This window comes from Ranitomeya variabilis, chromosome 2 (assembly GCF_051348905.1).
Source record: "Ranitomeya variabilis isolate aRanVar5 chromosome 2, aRanVar5.hap1, whole genome shotgun sequence".
Taxonomy (NCBI): domain Eukaryota; kingdom Metazoa; phylum Chordata; class Amphibia; order Anura; family Dendrobatidae; genus Ranitomeya; species Ranitomeya variabilis.
Genome location: NC_135233.1, coordinates 432,428,310 through 432,448,184, shown reverse-complemented (window position 1 = coordinate 432,448,184; position 19,875 = coordinate 432,428,310). Strand labels below are relative to the sequence as shown.

The 19,875-nt window shown below is 39.3% G+C and overlaps 1 protein-coding gene across 2 annotated transcripts in view; it reads left to right on the top strand.

Annotated features, from left to right (window-relative positions):
- SLC1A2 (solute carrier family 1 member 2) overlaps positions 1–19,721 on the top strand; it is a 114,823-nt gene extending 95,102 nt beyond the window's left edge. Inside the window, exons 7-12 of one of the 2 annotated variants that reach the window (XM_077287028.1) lie at positions 251–484; positions 5,026–5,220; positions 5,666–5,800; positions 6,865–7,093; positions 9,984–10,054; positions 14,156–19,721. In XM_077287028.1, the coding sequence (XP_077143143.1) occupies positions 251–484; positions 5,026–5,220; positions 5,666–5,800; positions 6,865–7,093; positions 9,984–10,019 (829 nt within the window). In that variant the 3' untranslated portion in view covers positions 10,020–10,054; positions 14,156–19,721. The remainder of the gene's footprint in view (positions 1–250; positions 485–5,025; positions 5,221–5,665; positions 5,801–6,864; positions 7,094–9,983; positions 10,055–14,155) is intronic. The other variant, XM_077287027.1, reaches the window with a different exon arrangement.
- Positions 19,722–19,875: the final 154 nt, after the last annotated feature.

The window sequence follows — 19,875 nt, the reverse complement described above, 5'->3', positions numbered from 1 at the left end:
TAATCCAGTAAAAACGGGGCCAGTCGGAAGCGAATCCAATATTTATTTTTTTGTGAAATTTGAGTCAAATTAAATTTTTCCTAAAATGATTCTCTCATTTCTAGCCACCACCATTTTTTTTGTCAAGGGGCCTCCAGCAGCCGTGGTCTGTCCCAGATCGAGGGGTAGAGCGGGGGATAGTATAGCACATTAGGTGAGTGATGGTTGTGGACGATTTAAGACGTATTTGTCCCCCTTTGCTCCTCTCCAGGTATTCTCCCTTCGGTATCGCTTGTCTGATCTGTGGGAAAATCATTGCCATCAAAGACTTGGAGCTTGTTGCCAGGCAACTGGGAATGTACATGATCACCGTCATCGTGGGCCTCATTATCCATGGAGGCATTTTCTTGCCGTCTCTGTACTTTATAATCACCAGGAAGAGTCCATTCTCCTTTCTGGCTGGCATTTTTCAGGCCTGGATCACGGCTCTTGGTACAGCTTCCAGGTAAAGTGTTACCATATTATTTTTTGGGACGTTTAACTATCCTGGCAGGTCTACATGCATGGCCATATTATGGCTCCAGAGAAGCTTGAAGTTGTATAAAGCCGCCATGTGGTGCACATAGATGTCTGTGGGACCCTACTGTGCTCCCATGTGTCTCTAATTTTATATATGACATACTCCATCAAACGCCGTGTTATGGAACATAGTCTCATACAGGGAACATATGGCAGCACAGTATGGGGCTGATAGAATCCATGTACATGATCCTTAAAGGGGATCTTCCATAAGTAAAAACAAAGATAGGTCGGTGACCAGCTGTTACCCCTGCATTACATCCCTATAGCTAGTTGGACTCATAGACCCATTATTCCACACTCTGCCTCAATGCTCTGCTGAGGGATAAAGGGCTATAATAAGAATGATAAGAGCAACTTTTATACAACCCGGATATTCCGCTGCTTTTGCACTGTTCATTCTGTTCCTCCTTGTTCATGGATATACTTAAAGCTATAGAGGAAATTAAGCAAGAGTTTAAAAAACTGCCTAACACTCGGGGTCCGTTTTATTGCAAATGGAGACCGAAGCAAAATACTAAAAACTATTTTCAACCTACATAATAATACCATGGAATTTAGTTCACATAATATCACCATACAGTGCCAAAATAATATAATCATAGAGTGTGCGCATAATTCAACCACCTAGTGACAAGATAATTCTACCATATTTAGCTGACATAATACCGCAATATAGTGACAAGATAATACTACCACGTATAGCTGGAATAATACCGCCATATAGTGACAAGAGAATACTACCATATGTAGCTGACACAATACCGCAATATAGTGACAACATAATACTACCATATGTAGCTAACACACAATACCGCCATATAGTGACAAGGTAATACAATCATATGGAGAGCAAATAATACCACCAAATTGTGCCAACCAAGATAACTCTGTCATATACATCCAACATACCTGACGTACGGATGCAGTTTTTCTTAAACTAACACACAAGAAAGGTATCAAGGCATAAAATATTAGCACAACAAAATCCAATAAACTTGTATAGTTCGGTGTCCAATTAAACTCTTTCCTGGGATATCTTTTTCATTTTAAGAATTGCTACATCTGTAATACCGCTCTATAGTACCAGGATAATGTTACCATATACAGCCCACTTTATACTGCCAAATTGTGCTAAGATAATACCATTTGCAATCCAAATAATATTGACATATAGTACTAAAATAGTACTATTATATAAAGCCCATATAATGCCACCATATGATGTCAGTACAATATTAAATTATTGAGACCAAGTAATGCTGCCATATAGGACAAAGATAACACTACCATATGGAACCCATGTAATATTGCTATTAAGTGACAAGATACTATTGTGTACAGCCCACATAATATAGCCATATAGTGCCAAGATAATACTACCATATACAGCCCAAATAATATTGCCAAATATAGTGACAAGATGATACTATTGTGTACAGCCCACATAATACTGCTATATAATGCCAAGATAATACTACCATATATAGCACACGTAATACTGTCTATAGTGCCAAGATAATACTACTATATACAGTGCACATAATAGTGCCATATAGTGACAAGATAATACTACTATATATAGCCTACATAATACTGTCACCTGCAGCCTGCATTATACTACTATACAGTGTCTAAATATGCAAAATCCAAATAATACTCCCTTAAAGAGCCCATATAATACTACAATATGATTTCTAAATAATACAACCATATACTACTAAATAACACTGTGCAGTGTAACTTTGCTCCTATGATTACAGTCCTTTTGGGCCCCACAGGACAGGACGACATATAGCGATTGACATCCAGCTTTCTGTAGATCCCGCTGCCATTCATGGTCTTTGGAAAGCTGGATGTCAGTCTTTATATATTGGTTAACGTGCGGCATAACATATTATCAGATCTACATCCATTATTGCCCATTATTAGGCAGATCTCTTCCTCCACACCCTGTTTGCACCAGTTCGCTGCTGAGCGCTGGCTTGGAGATTGTTAGCGCAGTAATCTGAGCCCCTGACTGATATTTTGCAGCTGTCTGCACTGAAGACACGCTCCGCCAGTAGCTAGAAGCTAGCAGGCATTTATTTTCCTTGGCAAAAACACAGCAGAAATCTATTTCCCTTCCTGGTTATTGTCTATTACAGGAGCTGAAACATTTTCCATTCTTTTAGTAAATTCAGTTTTCTGGTTGATTTTCATTGGATTTTTTTTCCCATTGTATTTTAAGTTTGAAATGTTTCTTTTTGTGCAGATAATCTAAATGATTAGTAGTGGCTGTTTTCCAAAATTAGTGGATTAAATAGGGAAACTTGTCAAAACTTCAGTGGTAGAAGTAGAATTGTGAAAAAATGCAGTGCCCACGTAATTAGTGTGAAACAATACCAGACAAATAATGAAACACAGTACTGGATACATAGCACAGATAGAGCCTATATAGCAAGACACTGTACCAGATACATAGTATCAAAGAGTACCAGATAAATAGTACATAAAGAGCAACATGATACCACATAAGTAGTGTATACAGAGCCTAGATAGTACAACACTGTACCAGATACGTTGTGTCAGGAATGCCAGAAAAGTAGTACATACAGAGCCTAGATAGTGCAACACTGTACCAGATAATGTATACAGAACATAGATAATGCATCATGATACCAGATAAATAGTGTATACAGAGCCTAGATAATGAGACATGATGCCAAATAAATAGTGTATACAGAGCCTATAAAGTGTGACATGATACCAGATAAATAGTGTATACAGAACCTAGATAATGCGTCCTGATGCCAGATAGTGTCACAGTTTCCAAAAAGTGCTGTATACCATTCAAGTACATATTGTCAAACAGGTCAAAAATTGATAAATACAGTCTATACGGTTTATGTGATTTATGTATACAGCATCCAGATAAAAATATCATACGTTGCCGGAGAAATAAAGTATAAGTAATGTATAGAGTATCCAAATAAATACCCTCCTATACCATTCATAAAAAAATGCCATACCATGCCCATAAACTTTACATACCAATATAAACACAGTGCTATATGGTGAATTGTTAATTCTATTTGCCACACACTCCTACTTTTAAAGGGTTGTCCAGGATTATGACATTGATGACCAAACCCCAGGATAGATACGGTATTCCACATCAGATCAGCTGATGACTAGAGGATCCCACTGACCTGATATTGATTAACTATATACTAAGGGGAGATCAACAAAATCATAAAATAGGAGCAACAAATGAATGTGTCGTGTAGTTCCCCTTTAGTTTATCTAACCTAGGTAGCTGGTCGCATGGCTGGCCGGTGGATCGCACTGGTAGACAGAAATCAGCACTGGCTTAATTTAGGACACCTTTGCTACCAATGGGTAATTGCAACATTTCAGTATTTTTTTGGCATGTTTGCTGTGATATTGTATTGCACCTTTTGTTTATTTTTTTTTAATACCACGCTGTACTCGTGCTCTTATTGTTTTCCCCTCCACTGACTTTAAAAATAAAAAAACAGTAAGGCATAAAAAATGTATGAAAACAAACAATTAAAATGCAACCATGTGTGAAGAAGCAGAACAAAATGGAAGTGATCTGATGGTTATGGACAACAAGGCCACTTCTCCGAGGAGATAGCTTTCATACATCATAGCCACCAGCTTCGATCTACTTTCTCACAGTTGCTTGCAGATATTTAGCTTCATGTGCTTTGAGAACCTCTGGAGAGAGGCCATTCCCAGAGGCGCAATATACATAGTACACTGCAGGTTTATTTATATACAAGGTCAATCTTGCTCAGAGCAATCTCAAAATGCTTCACGAGGACGACGATACAAAAATGTGCATTGTTTATTCGTGGAGGCCATAATCCTACCAAGGGCATATGTACCATGGCATTTCGGCAACTATGGGGCCCTTAGAAAAAGGTAGCCGATATGTTACTTGGTCCCATCTTATCCTTCTTTTGGATGGAGAAAGCTTGCCCTACAAAAATAACCTAAAAAGTAATAAAAAAAAGCAAGCACCAAAAAGAAGAGTTAAAACTAAGAAGTACAGAATGCAAACTTGGAGCATCACGAAGAGGAACCTCATTACCAGCAAAGATGAGGAGGTAGGGTCAGAGGGGTAAATGAGGAGATGGACAAAACTAGGAGAGGTGAAGAGGGCGATAGTCAGAGTCATTGAGGGGTCCCCTTCAAGAACCCAAGTAATATTATTGCAGTTAATCAATACTGTTATATGAGATATACCGCACAATATATTGAATACCGCCACTGTGAGCATGATATCTGCTTATATTAGTTGTCTCTAGGCTTTAGAAGGGTTCAAAGCATTATGGTCCTGCTGTGGAATATCAGTTCAAAGTATAGTCTTCTCATATACCCTACGTTATAACATCTCTATTGTCTACATATATTCATGTTTCCTTTTGACCCTAACGATATAAATGTTGGGTGTTGTAGCGCAGGAACGTTGCCCGTCACCTTCCGCTGCCTGGAGGAAAACTTGGGTATTGACAAAAGAGTAACGCGCTTTGTGCTCCCTGTTGGAGCTACAATTAACATGGACGGAACTGCTCTGTATGAGGCTGTCGCAGCTATTTTTATTGCCCAGATGAACGGTGTGATACTGGATGGAGGACAGATTGTAACAGTGAGGTAAGTAGCCTCGAATAAACTTAAAGGCTGTGAATATCTTTGACATGGAAAAACATGATCTACATATCTAAGGTTCTTTATTAGAAGCAACCGCACAGCCAGCTATGTGAAGGGAGTTACACAGGCTCTACAGCAGTACACTAGTAGGACGTTTTTAAGGGGGGCTGTGTAGAAAGTTGGTCGCTTTTTCATGTTGAAAACTCGTAAACAATAAAATCAATTCTAGGGTATCCATAGCCTTTAGTTAGCTACTGTATTGAACATTGTAGCCTAATCTCACAGATCACACTTATATTTTGGTTTTGGCACCAAGGTATGGGAACGGAAGTGCTCAAGCCCCAGGCACTTCTATGCACATCATGTAGTGTCTTCTCCTTTTTTTCAGTCACCACGGAGGTCTACAGTTCTGTGTGTTAACTTTTCATTTTGTGTTTTTGTTTCCCAGTTTGACGGCCACTTTAGCGAGCGTGGGAGCAGCCAGTATTCCCAGTGCCGGCCTGGTTACCATGCTTCTGATCTTGACGGCGGTGGGGCTGCCCACCCAGGATATCAGTCTACTCGTCGCTGTGGACTGGCTGCTGTAAGTATCGGATGTGAAACCTCCTTGAAACGACCACCCAAGATTACTGTACATTGAAAATGGCTTTCTAGAGGCATGAGACGTGACCCTATGTACATAGCATACATAGAAATTGGGAGTCCATTGGTTCTTATTGGTTGTCACAGAAGTCATAGGAGAAGACATTAATTATAAGACAATGCCAGCTACCCCATGGTCTCTACTGCTTGATAGTTCGGGATAATGGCCTCTTGTAGTCAGTGGTTCTCCTAGGTTGGCATGGATGAGGTAGGGGTTATTCTCAACTCATACGTTATCACGTATTGGCAAGATTTGAGATAACTTGCTGATTGCTGGGAGTCCGAACACTGAGAATCCCACCGATCCCAGGAATGGGCCTCTGAAATGCCCCATAAGAATGGAGCCATGGCTGTGCATTGCCTATGAGATAGATGGAGCAAGCGCTGCATGGTTACTGCTACATTTTGATGGGGCATTTCAGAAGCAGTGGATAGCCCCCAGAAAAGAGACATACCACCTATGTTCTTGATACTTTAAAAATTACAACATTTGCCGTGTTGGGAATAGGACCAGTTTCACACATCTGACAATTCCATTCATGGGCATAAATGAGGCTGTTGATCAGGAGACTTACAATCGGCTCATCATAATAAAAAAAAGGGGGCAGTGCACAAGAGTCAGCTTCCAAATCCCAGGTGTAGAGGTACAACAAAACGTATTCTTCCATATACAAAACTGACAACGTTTCCACCTTTAGAAGGTCTTCATCAAGTATTTCTAAATGTTAAGATGTTGTCACCTTTATATATGGCAGAATCAATTTTTTTTTTACTTCTACCCCCTGGATTTGGACGCTGACTCTGGTGAATTTCACAACCGGCTCAGACACCTCAGTTCATACTTATGTTGGATGTGGGTTTGTATTTTTGACCATATTCAATAATGCACTTGATTGGTTAATATTGGCAACAATGCCGATTTTCCTCTTGGTCCAATTTAATGTATAAGACCCAGTATGTATTCCAGTTTATATACCGATAAGTCTTCTGTTTCCTCAATATAAGGGACCGCATGAGGACCTCTGTCAACGTGGTGGGCGATTCCTTCGGTGCCGGCATAGTCTATCATCTATCCAAGGCAGAGCTGGAGAATCTGGATAAGCAGCACGCACAGCAGGAGCTTGAAATGACCAAGACGCAGTCCATCTATGACGACATGAAAAACCACAGGGAGAATAACTCAAACCAATGCATTTACGCAGCGCACAATTCCGTTGTAGTCGACGACTGCAAGGTACCGTTCACCTTTATGGATATCGAGACCTGTATATAGACTGCATGCTACGAGGGTTGCACCCGCATGCCCAATGTTCTCGTTGTATGTTTTATTCCTGTTGCAATTACAACAGGCCAAGTCACCCCCAATATAGTGGCCCAACCTCCAATGGTTACATTGTAACCCTTAATGAACTTGCTATACGCAAATGTCCTCCCTTTTTGCTACAGTGTATCATGGAATAGCGAGCAGGACAAACTGGGGAATATTCAGTAATATCGGCAAAAGGCTGAGAAGTACGCCAGTACGGATCATTAATCCAACTGCAATCTATGGGGAAACCTGGCAGTAAGTGTTCAGTTTCTCAACAGTGCCCCCGCGGGTTAAATTTGGAATTACACAATTCCTTTTGAATTTTCTTTTGAACTTAAACATTTTGTAGAAGGGTAGATGAAAACATTATATTTTTCAACTGGAAAAACCCTTTAAAAAGCACAGCCATCTAGCACTTTTATCAAAATATTATTTATTTTAATATTTTATTTTTGTTTTAATCAGATATGTTTAATAATATACAGAACATATATCTATATAAAAATATACATTTATATGTATTTATGTAGCGCCCCCACATAAGGGCAATGGGGTACTCGGTACCGGGTCCTTCGGTTCGGGGAATGTCACGGTGGCCCGACCCGGTCCGTGGCCCTTTGAGGGGCGTACAATAAAAGGGAAAGTTTGTATATTCAGGGTGACCGACGCTGCTTAGGGGTCCGCTGGGGTGGTGTTATGGCAGCCAGATGGTATACCTTCCCACAGGTGAAGTGTGTCCCCAGGACTTCCCAGAGTGTAGGTGATGGATGGCGCAGTGAATAACGAGGACACAAGGTTGCAGTCTCTTTACCTTTACTGAAGGCTTCAACATCCACAGTCCAGGGTACAGATCACAGGGTAGGCAGTCCCCTTATCCAGGTGGAAATCAGTAGCCTTCCTACTAGCGCCTGTGTGTTGTAGTCCCTCCCTGCTGAGCTTCTCGGTAAGGTCCTCACAGCTGTTGTAGATGTTCTAGATGTTATTTCTTCCTCTCTGTCCCCCAGATGGTATGGATAGGACAAACCCGTATGACTGATGGCCTGAGGCTTGTTTATAGGGACCCTAGAGACGCCCCGACCCCCACAAGGTGCCACCGTGTCTCCTAGGTATTAAGGTCGGGCAGCCAACTTGGAATTGACTGTCCTGCCAGTCTCTGGAGCAAGGCTTGGAGACAGTTGCTCCCTCGGTGTTCCGGCCACCGGCTACGCGCCTCAGAAGGAGGCAGCCTATTTCAGGGCAGAACTCCTTCTGGTGTTATCTCCTTGTGCTATGACTTTGTGTCTCACCCTCTACAATATAATTCTCTTCGTGTCCTTTCTTAGGATGCTGCCGCACTTGTCTTTCTGTCTTGCTAGGCCTCCGACAGGATCCCACCCCTGTCAGGGACCCTCTGTCTGCAGCTCCGATGTTCCTCCTTTCCCCCTGTCTGCCTGACAGGTGTTGCCTGGGCAAAGCCCAGTCAGCTTCTCCCTAACTTTCTATCCAAACCACCAGTTTTACCCTTCTGTGAGGAGTGCCCTAGTAGATAGGAGCAAGGCTCCCCCTGGTGGACTGGAGTGTGAAGTGTGGTGTACGGTTTGTGATACCTGGTAGGAAGATCTCCTTTAATGCCATCAGACGTAATATCACTCCCCCTGGTGGAAGAATGACATCACTGCAACGACCAGGACTCTGGGGCGCTGCACTTACACATATATATCTTATACACACTGTATATTATACAAACTATATACAAATCTGTGTATATATATTTTTTATATTTATATTTACTGTATATATACATATACAGTATCTAAATATGTATATATATACATATATAGTTATATTATATATACTGTACATATATATACATATATACTGTAATATTATATATTGTACATATGTCATTTTTTTATATTTATATTTTATTTACATAATTAATTTTTTTAAGGAATAAAACATACACCATAATTTAAAAGGAGCTAATATGTATTAAATATATTATTTTAAATTTATTTTTATACTAAAATAATTGTAACGATTTATTTAACTGATTGATAAGTTTTATTAAATAAAATATTGCAATCATTAAAGGGTAAAATTATTTTTTTAATCTAAAATAAATATAATTTATGTAGTTTTTATTTTCTAGTATTGATTTGAATGTAGAATATCTACAAAATACACCCCCCCAAAAAAGGAGAGAAACAATTCTGAATACCGCTCGATGAATTCAGAAGCACGGGTGCAGCAGGACCCCATAAATTCCAAGGGGGTGGTTTTCCCTATAACATGGAACCTGAGGCTTCTTCCATGATACACGGTAGCATATTAGCTGTCTGGAAAGTTATACATGTTGCTGAGAGTAGTAGTTCTTCTTCTTATTGTTATTATGTTGTGCCTTTTTTGCTGGTCAAGGGGTTCGTTTCCTGTTGAAAAACAGTGTAATGCCAACTTTTTTTGACAGCAAAGGGGTTAATGAGATGCCAACACGATTTTGTACATACATCTATGCATGTAATATAGACTGGAATTATAGTGGGATTGTCCCACTGTGCGTAGATCGTAGATTTCCTGCACTCACCACTCCGGTCACCGCTCCGTGTGTCCGCTGTATTATATTTGGGGTGGAATGGCGATATTTGCATGATACTTTTTTTGTATATTTTTGTATAATCATCTTTTCATTGTTACTTTGTGACTCTTTTTTTTTGTAATGCATGCTTACACCCTTTCCTCTTACGGACGGGAGGGACATTTTTATGATGTTTTGTTGTTGTTGAAATGTCGGTGCATTTTGTCATGTTTCCATATTCCAACGCTCCCGTGTATCCAGTTTTTCCACCGAATCGAATACCAGTCCTGTCTGTAGGTGTTGTGTTCTCTGCGGGGACCTTAGCGTGTAAGGTAAGGCACAGACAAGCCCTTAAGGGGGAGATGTAGCGGATCCTAGTCGCCTTTTTTAGTGATGTCTACCAGTAAAAACTTACTATTTAAAAAAAAAAAAAAAAAAGTCCTTGCCACAAATGGAAGACTTTAAATGGGTGGTCAAGTATGGACAATCCCTTTTAGTTAGAAAAGACCCCTTTTGACAATTTGATACTGTAGGTTGAAGTTTTGCAATGGAACCTTCAATGATCACCAGTGATCGGTGAGGATCTAAGCAGCAGGTGTTCGATTTCCCTACAGTGCCACCGCAGGACAAAAGAGGTATTGCACAGCTCTAATTAAAATCAATGGGCTGCCCACGTGCTGCATAGACACGTCCTCCATAGTATTGGGCGTTTGAAAAAGGATTTTACACAAATAGCGGAATAAAGAAATATACCCCCACCATCACTAATTAAGATCTATTGTAAAGTTGTTTCACTTTTCATTTTAGATGTAATAGGACAATAAAAATTATCTGTAAGAGTGTATGTAGGCCAGACAGTGCAATGTCACTGAATATTCTGCCAGGAAATGGCAGAGAAAATTTTTTGTAAAAATTTCACATCTTCACAGAACGTGTCGACCAGGTGTCAATTTCTACTTTTAATAGAATCTATTTGACACCTTTTCAATTCCGTTATTGCAGTAAAGTGTCATCCTGCAGGAGGGTCGCCTCTAAATCTAGCAATGGCTTTTAAAGCTACAACTTCCTGGCAGCAATGACACCACAAAGAGAAGAAGTAAAGTGTCTCAGGATTATACCGCAAATGTATCTAGTAATAGTGCATTTTACTATATTTCCTATACTGATCCTGCATTATACCCCAGAGCTGCACTCACTATTCTGCTTGTGCAGTCATTGTGCACATACATTACATTACTGATCCTGAGTTACATCCTGTATTATTCCCCAGAGCTGCACTCACTATTCTGCTGGTGCAGTCACTGTGTACATACATTACATTACTGATCCTGAGTTACATTCTGTATTATACTCCAGAGCTGCACTCACTATTCTGCTGGTGCAGTCACTGTGTACATACATTACATTACTGATCCTGAGTTACATCCTGTATTATCCTCCAGAGCTGCACTCACTATTCTGCTGGTGCTGACACTGTGTACATACATGACATTACTGATCCTGAGTTATATCCTGTATTATCCTCCAGAGCTGCACTCACTATTCTGCTGGTGCAGTCACTGTGTACATAATGTAATGTGCTGCTGCAGTGCAGTATAGTGCAAACTCCACCAGGGGGTGCTGGTTAAGGAAAAGAGGTTGTACACACAGCGCAGCAATAGTGAACGACAACACAGGTGTCACAGATAATGAAAGAGAAGTCAGACAAGCCAAGGTCATACACAGAGAGATAAGCGCAGTACACAGGGGAAGTCAGAAGAATAGTCGGGGACAAACAAGAAGTCAGAGCCTACCAGGAACGTGGTAACCAAAATGTGAGATGTAAGACGAAGTCGGGATACAAGCCAGAGGTCAGGACAAGTCATAAACGGGTACAGGCAGTCAGAGGCAAAAAGGAACACTAGTACAAGTGAACAGGTCAGGTGCTCAAGCCGTGCAGCATGAACTATAGCAGACACTGGGCCACAGGCTGCAGAGGACTTAAATAGCTCAGCCAGCATCAAAGTGAGGCAGAGGGAATTAACTCCCACATGACCAGTCCAGAGACAAGACAGCTGAACATAAACACAGAACTGGATCATGACACATACATTACATTACTGATCCTGAGTTACATCCTGTATTATACTCCAGAGCTGCACTCACTATTCTGCTGGTGCAGTCATTGTGTACATACATTACATTACTGATCCTGAGTTACATCCTGTATTATCCTCCAGAGCTGCACTCACTATTCTGCTGGTGCAGTCATTGTGTATATACATTACATTACTGATCCTGAGTTACCTCCTGTATTATACCCCAGAGCTGCACTCACTATTCTGCTGGTGCAGTCACTGTGTATATACATTACATTACTGATCCTGAGTTACCTCCTGTATTATACTCCTGAGCTGCACTCACTATTCTGCTGGTGCAGTCACTGTGTACATACATTACATTACTTATGTACTGATCCTGAGTTACATCCAGTATTCTACTCCAGAGCTGCACTCACTGCACTTAATGCAGGATCAGTAACATAATTACAAAGTGATACAACTTTATATATAGAATAATTCTATGTAGAAAAGGCTAAATAATATTTACAGGTGAATTTCGCCTCTAAATGATAGAATTAATGTTAATTTTGTACAATTTTGTAAATAACTAATGTACATATGTTATAGGTGTAAGGCGACCTTAATTCTTTGTAATAAATGAGATTAGTTCAGGTAACAGATTACTTACGCTCCTCGCATCACTTATGGCCGAATGAGCAGCTTTTTTAATGAAAGGAGCCGCTTCCTCGCTTATTAGGTAAATGTACGCCGCCCCGATAGTCTGCCATGTGATTCCGGCCTTACCCTCCAGCCCCCATCACTTCTTGTTACATGTTACTGTATATATTTGTATATAATTGATCTGACTGACACCATAAGAAGCAATGATTGATGATTGGAAAATGTGATCTGTAACACGGCTGCACTTTTTCTATAGTGACGCTAATCCTGCCGCTGTTTTTTCATGCATTAAAGGAACTTTGCTAAATTCTGCCGCCTGCGTCTCCCTGACTGCTGTCTCCTGCTATGTGCATGTGTGAAGCTGACACCCTCTCCTGCATGTGGTTAATAAATGTGCTTGCTTGCTTGCTGCATGGTAAATATTCTTCCTTCTTTCATTGCACCAACAACATTGTCAAGACCCCCTACAAATACTAAACCTTTATTAGCCACACTATGAGCAACATGTCACATAGTTGTAGAAGTAACACCTGGGCACCAGTATCCAAGGGGACTGTAATGCCCCTCTGTCACATTAGAAGTCCTCTAAAAATACGTTGTATGACAGGTTTCACCTTTCTATAGATTTTTTTTTTTTTTGAGGCCCCAAGATCCTTAAATTTCACCTACGGCTCCAGAGGAATCAGATTACTCAAAAAATATTGGGCCCAGTATGACCAGTTTTACCGATCGGGAGGTATCCGACAACAAATATGGACCATTCCAGACTTGGGAAATGAAATTAGACTGCCCTTTTGTATATTCATGGATGAAGTGAGGCAAATTTAGTTAAAAAGTGTTGAAAATAATTAGCCATTGTTGAGGTCTCGAAACAATTAGCCATCATACTATAGGTGTCTTCTCTCAGCTACCTGGATAGGTTGGGTTGAAAGCTTTTGAAACACCAGAGGTTATGCCATTAGGCAGCTTGAAGAAATCCAAGGACTTTCAAAAGCTTGACCTCATACTTAAGGGATCACTTTACCAACACATCTTCCACTTTTATTGGTGGCTTCAACCTTATACCTAAGGTATGAATGTAAGAGTGCCAATAGTCCTTAAGTGGGGAAAACACCAAGGCATCGTGAAGAAACCTAAGGAATTTCAAAAGCTTGGATCTTATACCTAAGGTATGATATTGCTTACACACCTTCGACATATATTTTTGGCTTGAACCTCAAACACAAGGCATTGTGTCACCTACACACCTTTCACTTTCATTGGTGACTTGGACCTTATATCTGAAGTTCTGCTTTGGCTACACATCTTCTACTTTTATTGGTGACTTGGACCTCATACCTAAGATACCTCTTTAACTTCACTTCCACATACATTTTTGCCTTAGACCTCATACCTAAGGTCATCTTCTACTTTCATTGGTGGTTTGAACCTAATACCCAAGTCATCACTTGACCTCCACACTTTCTCATTGAATTGGTGGCTTGGACCTTAGACCTGAGATATCACTTTACCTACACACCTACTTTCATTGGTGGTTAATATGTCCAAAAGCTCTTCGCTAACATTACTAATGATAGATGTCCTAACACTATCTCCTTCCACCTTTGACACAATCATGCTTGAGAGTCATTCCTCGGGTGTACTGGGGGGAGGGATGGTTGGTGGGTTTTTTTTTCTTTGGAGATAGATCATAACCGTGATCATTTTCAGGTGACGCTGGCAAACAACGGCAAAACGGCAGACTTCAATGCTGTAGTCGAAGAACCTCTGGACGCGTAAGGGTGAAAGAATCCCACTGCCACGGCCTGTCTTCATGAAGAGTATGATGAAGTATGATCTGATGAATCTCATTACACCCATAGCTACCCAGCACAACCCTTAAAGTCATAGCACAGAAAACCTTTTTTGGGCATCCGAATATGCAAAATGGGCAAAACCAGACCAATGACTTGACTTGGTCTTGGGGCGTCGAGAATGATTGAATGGCCTCACACCTCATTGTAAGGACTCAGGAATCAAGCGTGCAGAGTTTGGGAGGGTTCGGTCTATAGGACAGTGTTCACTACATTCCGTTCAATGGCTGGTCTCCTATCCGTTCCGTGTTGGGATCTACCTTCAATATAAATACATGGTATTACGTAGCGGTGGCCAACTGGTTTACTCAACGAGCACCACCGGAGTCTTGTATTTTACTCCTAGCTGGTCCTATATATGTCATAAATCTTATATTTCTCAGTCTTCCTGCTGTACTTCTGACACAATGTCCTTATCAGCATTGAAGAAATATCCCGGTCTTCATACTTATAGCAATCATCGACCATCTAGCCAAGACTCTATATAATATATTTTATATTAATATATTTCCAGGTTTTCAGGAAAATAATTCATGGCTTAGCACTGCTGTTATTGTTCTTGATAAAGTTTCCTTAAAATGTGAAATTTTATTCAAATTTCAGAAACCTGTAACTTGTATTAATTCAGTGTATCTTGTATTTTACGGTGTTTGTTTGCTTTTTGTATTTTATTTTTGTGATTTTTTTTTTTTATATATATATTATACTTCTATAATTAACCCAAATGTTTTCTTAACCTTTTTATTATTTTGCTTGATGAACTAACCTTGACTAAATACCTTTTAGAACATGTTAACTTCATGGTTATTACAGCACATACTAATATAATATTTCAGGAATTTTACAGTTTCTTTTAGAAATAGAAAATTCCTTAGTTAAAAGAGATAGAAACAATTAGATTGAATATATTGTAGATTTATCATTATTTTATTTTGCTTTTAATCATTTTTATTGCACCTTTTCAGAGTAATGCAATAAGGGATGAGAAAAATGAAAAAATGTAGAATTATTTACTTTCCTTTTTTTTTACAAACAGTTACTGTACACTTCAGAAAATGAGATCCGAATTGATTGGTCACTTTGGACTGATGATGTTTTTTTTTTTAATTAAGAATCTTCAAAAAGTTAAGGAAGTCCAGTCTTGAAAGTTTCTCCCTAGCTCTTCACAGGAAAAAAAAAGCTTAAATAATTATTTTTCTTATCCCGCTAATTGGATTTTTTTCTGTACAAAAAATGACCTTATTTCACACCAGTATACATGAGAAAAGTGATAAGCACATATATATTTTTTCAAAGTCTTCGATTGCAGAATTTGTGCACAGTACCTCCGGTATTTGCAGCTACTTAGCGCACACATGTCTTAGGGTGGCATGCATTAGGCCAGCATTACTCCGGAGACCGTTGACATGGCACCTTGCATCTTCACCTGCCTCCCAGCGGCCGCACATGCGGCGGCAATGCTGTATATAGCAATGGCAGTTGCTGTGTTCAAAAATAACCATCCACAAGGGCGCCCTCCTGCACTAAATTATAGGCTTGAAATGTCATCGCTCATAATACATTATAGTTAATATTGAAAAATCTATATAAAATATCTTATGAATTCTATTTATATCCATAGATGATTTTAGAATTTTGCCGGGTCCGATGGGGGTGTAATTTTTTGCATCACTCCTTTCTCCAAAATGGGTCATCATGGACCATAGGAAAGCACAAATCAAGAAAGCACAATTACACTAGAGCGCACAATGATCATAATGCATGTGATCTGATCCATCTAGTTTTTGCATTTGCAAAGCTTCTGACTTCTGAATCCAGCGGACGCTGGTGGATCTTCCTTTCGAGCAACCAAAAAAGTCAAGGTTGGATAATTACATTCCCCCCAATCTCTTTTATTGCTCTGTATAAAGTTACACTCATTCCGATATTCTGTTGTGGAACCAGAATGAAGTGTTCTATATGCTCCGCCCCTATAGAGGACTACTTCAGTGTAAAGCACAGTGGAAAAGCCACCAAAAAAAAATAGATTTCAATGGCAAAATGCCTATTTTATGTTTATTCAAATATTAGGATCAATAATGGCTATCAACTTGCATTGTCTACATATATGAGAGCCAGCCCATCATCAGGCATACCCCATCCCCCCATCAATAGTTCCACAACAGATCAATCATTTCACAAGGAAATATATCATAAAGTGAGATTTTCATCCTAAAACATTATGAAACAGGATGATGGTTAATATACTGCCAGAAATGTCATATGGTTTACAATTCTCTTACTTTGCCTTTTAAAATTATGGACCAAATATAAGGGTAATGGGACCAGGGATTTTCATTCCTATAAAAATCACCCTCAGGATAATGTATTCCTGAAAATTACATTCCATGTGGGATTAACAGGATTTAGACTTTTAAAAGTCTTTTTTTTAATTATTATTTTCTTAGATTTTTGTTCCAGTCCTGACTCCATTATATTAAAAAGATTGATAAAAATTTTGGCTTACTGAATTTCCACCTAATACAACCATTCTACATGAGGATGTACTGAGCGTTATGTATCCCAACTCAACCGGAATCTATATTTCTAGTTTTTATAGGTGACAGGACAACTTTGTTGTTGTTTTTTTTCCTCTAAGATTGTTGTACATGAAGTTCAGTGAACTAACAATGTGTTGCATGGTTGGGATTGGGAATGACTGGACCACATACATATTAGACACCACTACCTCAAACCTTTGGAAAGTTTTCCCTTTCTAGTAAAATTCCCCAAAACCTTACACTGTAGAATTGGTATGGAAATATTTGACCTGTTTTGACATTGTCAAATTTTCCCGTTACTTGTTTCGAGACCCTTGTGCAGATCAACCACCTTAGAATTGTCAATAAAAATAATAGGAAATGATGATAAAATAATAAAAATAGATGAAAAGTTTAAAGTTGGGCTTTGGAGAGGTTCTCTGTTCTGGCTGAGGGTCTTGAATGAAGAAAATAGCTCAGTATAGATCACTTTGTCCAAAAATGACACCTTCGGTGGACATTCAATGCTGGTGGCAAAGTCCCTAAGGGCACAAGTTGAGGACCGGTAGAATAATCCCTGAACTGTCCCCAAAGAATTGGGAAAGTTGGTGGCTAAATATATTGGAGGATGTAGGCTTTGGTACACATACTCTGTTTGGCCAACAAGTCCTTATCCATGGCCCTTGCTTGACAACAATGTCAAGATCAAGAATTTGGGTCCAAATGTCTGGTCTCAGAATTGGAACCTCGGTGGCTCCTCCAGGAACTTTTTACTTTTGCCCAAGAAGTTTTACAACTTTTTTTTATTTGAATTTGCTGTGGTTGAAGAATTCCACCTCCCCCCCCCCCCAGCAGTTTCATAGATTATTGTAAAATACTCGTTCTCATTGGTTGCTTCCATTGAGCATCACTAGTCGTAGACCCATTTGGTAGCTTCATCCACCTGTTTTCATGCAGACGAGTGGATCAAGTGCTTCTCGCACTGTTAAGTAGATAATCGTAGATATAGTCGTGAAAAATAAAATTTCAGCAAAGTGTTAGTGTGTTCTCACAATGCTTTCTTAACATTTCGGTTTGTGTATCCCCATTGATGCGTCCTCTCAAAGCAATGTTTTTTGTTCTTTTTGGCCCCTTATAACCAACATATAATACAATATGACGTGTATATAGCCTATACATATATACAGCCAGCGTGTTGTAAATAGTTCTGAATGTGTCTCACGGTTCTGTATGCAGCAACGCTTGTGATGTTTCATTACTGACGAGTGACGACTCCAGTTTGTGATGTAATAATGGCCATAAAAATGGAAACATTTACATTTTTTATTATTTCGTGTTTTTGTCTACTTTTTCTTTTCTTTCCTGATCAGTGGCTTAGTGATTTTTTTTTTTTTTTTTAGATGCGTGATGTAGCAAAAAGAGATTAGGAGCTGAAGTAGAACTTTTATTAGGCAACTTTGGCATGTTACAGCATTAGAAACAGATACAGTTGGTAGAAAATTTAGCACAATTGTTGGTAGTTTACAAAGTTGATATGGTAATTGTCGTTTTTTTTCCTCCAAGGAGAGTGTGCCGTTTCACTGGCCAGAAATCGGTGAAATGTATCTTTAAGTTCAGGTGGGTAGAATTATAATTTTTTTGTCCAAAATGGACTCTCATAGGTCGACATTAGGTTTGATAACTTTACAACGTTAGCTTGGGAAATTTAAGGCTCTCCTTTCTGTCTTAAAGTGTACCTATCGATGGCAGTTTTGTAATAACAGCCTGTAATTCCCTTTCCTTTGCTTTCAGATTTTCTGTAAATGTTCAGAAACCTCCTTAGCCAGCAAAAAAATCTATTTAGTGTAAAACAGTAAAGGGAAGACATGGAGGTGAGGGAGGAGGGGGATGCAGCTGCAGCTTTTCACTTTCTTTTTTGTGATCCTCCACACTATGGAAGGGGAGTAGAAGATTGGAGATATTACACCAAACAAGAGTCTTCTACAACTACAATATAAAAAAACATAATGAATCATTAACTTTCTAGAATTTCATGACTGGTCTTCTACAGGCCATCATCAGAATAACATGTCATAGTGACTGGAGATAAGTAAGATCAGTAATAAATTCCAACTTGCGGCCAAGAAACTTCACTCATGTCGAAATCGCACCCAATGAAAGCGGTAGATGGGTTTGTATAGGATCAGAAAACATGGCGGTCCTTTTCTGAAAGAGCGCCGTTATTGTCCACATCTGGTATTGCAGTTCTATCCAATCCAATCCAATGGGACTAAGCTGCCTGACTTGTCACATCGTAACTACTTTCTGCCTAAAACTGTGCCACTTTTGTTAACAGGATGTTTTTGGCATTTCAGCTCACTTCCAATAAAAGGAATGGGACTGAGCTGCAATACCAGATACAGCCTGTGAACAAGAGTGGTGCGGTTTAAAAAAACATATATAACCCATTTATTGTAATTGTAATGATTTCACGTCGATAATATTAATATATGGTCCATTCCCTGCAAATTAAAGGGATTTATAATTGAGATGTACTTGTGCAAATTGATTGACAATGTAGGTTCTGTGTTTTTGTTTTGCTTTTTTTTTTATCTAAATTTTAGCAAAACTTGCATATATTGTTAATTGGATGGCTAATAAGTGAGAATGTCCAGGCTTCCCTGTGTTTCTCATGTCGACATGTAGGACTTCTCCTTCGTGACGTGTGCTGTTACTGTGTAAAACTTCTGCCTTTGAGATTTCTAGAAAGTTGCTGTGATGCTCTCAAGCCGTGTCACATCTTTTTTTTCTGTAACTTATGTATAAAACTGGAAAATTCTTTATACATGACGATATGAATATAATATAATTCGCTAAGTGTCGTACCTCTAATGTACATATTAATAAATGTTGGTATATAAAGCCTCATGGCCTTGGGTGTCATTCATTTCGGCAGAAGGGGGAATGCTGGGAGGGAGAATTTGTGGTCCCTGATTCATCTTTTTTTTTTTTAAGTCACTTTCCTTTTTTTACATAGTTACATAGTTATTAAGGTTGAAGGAAGACTGTAAGTCCATCT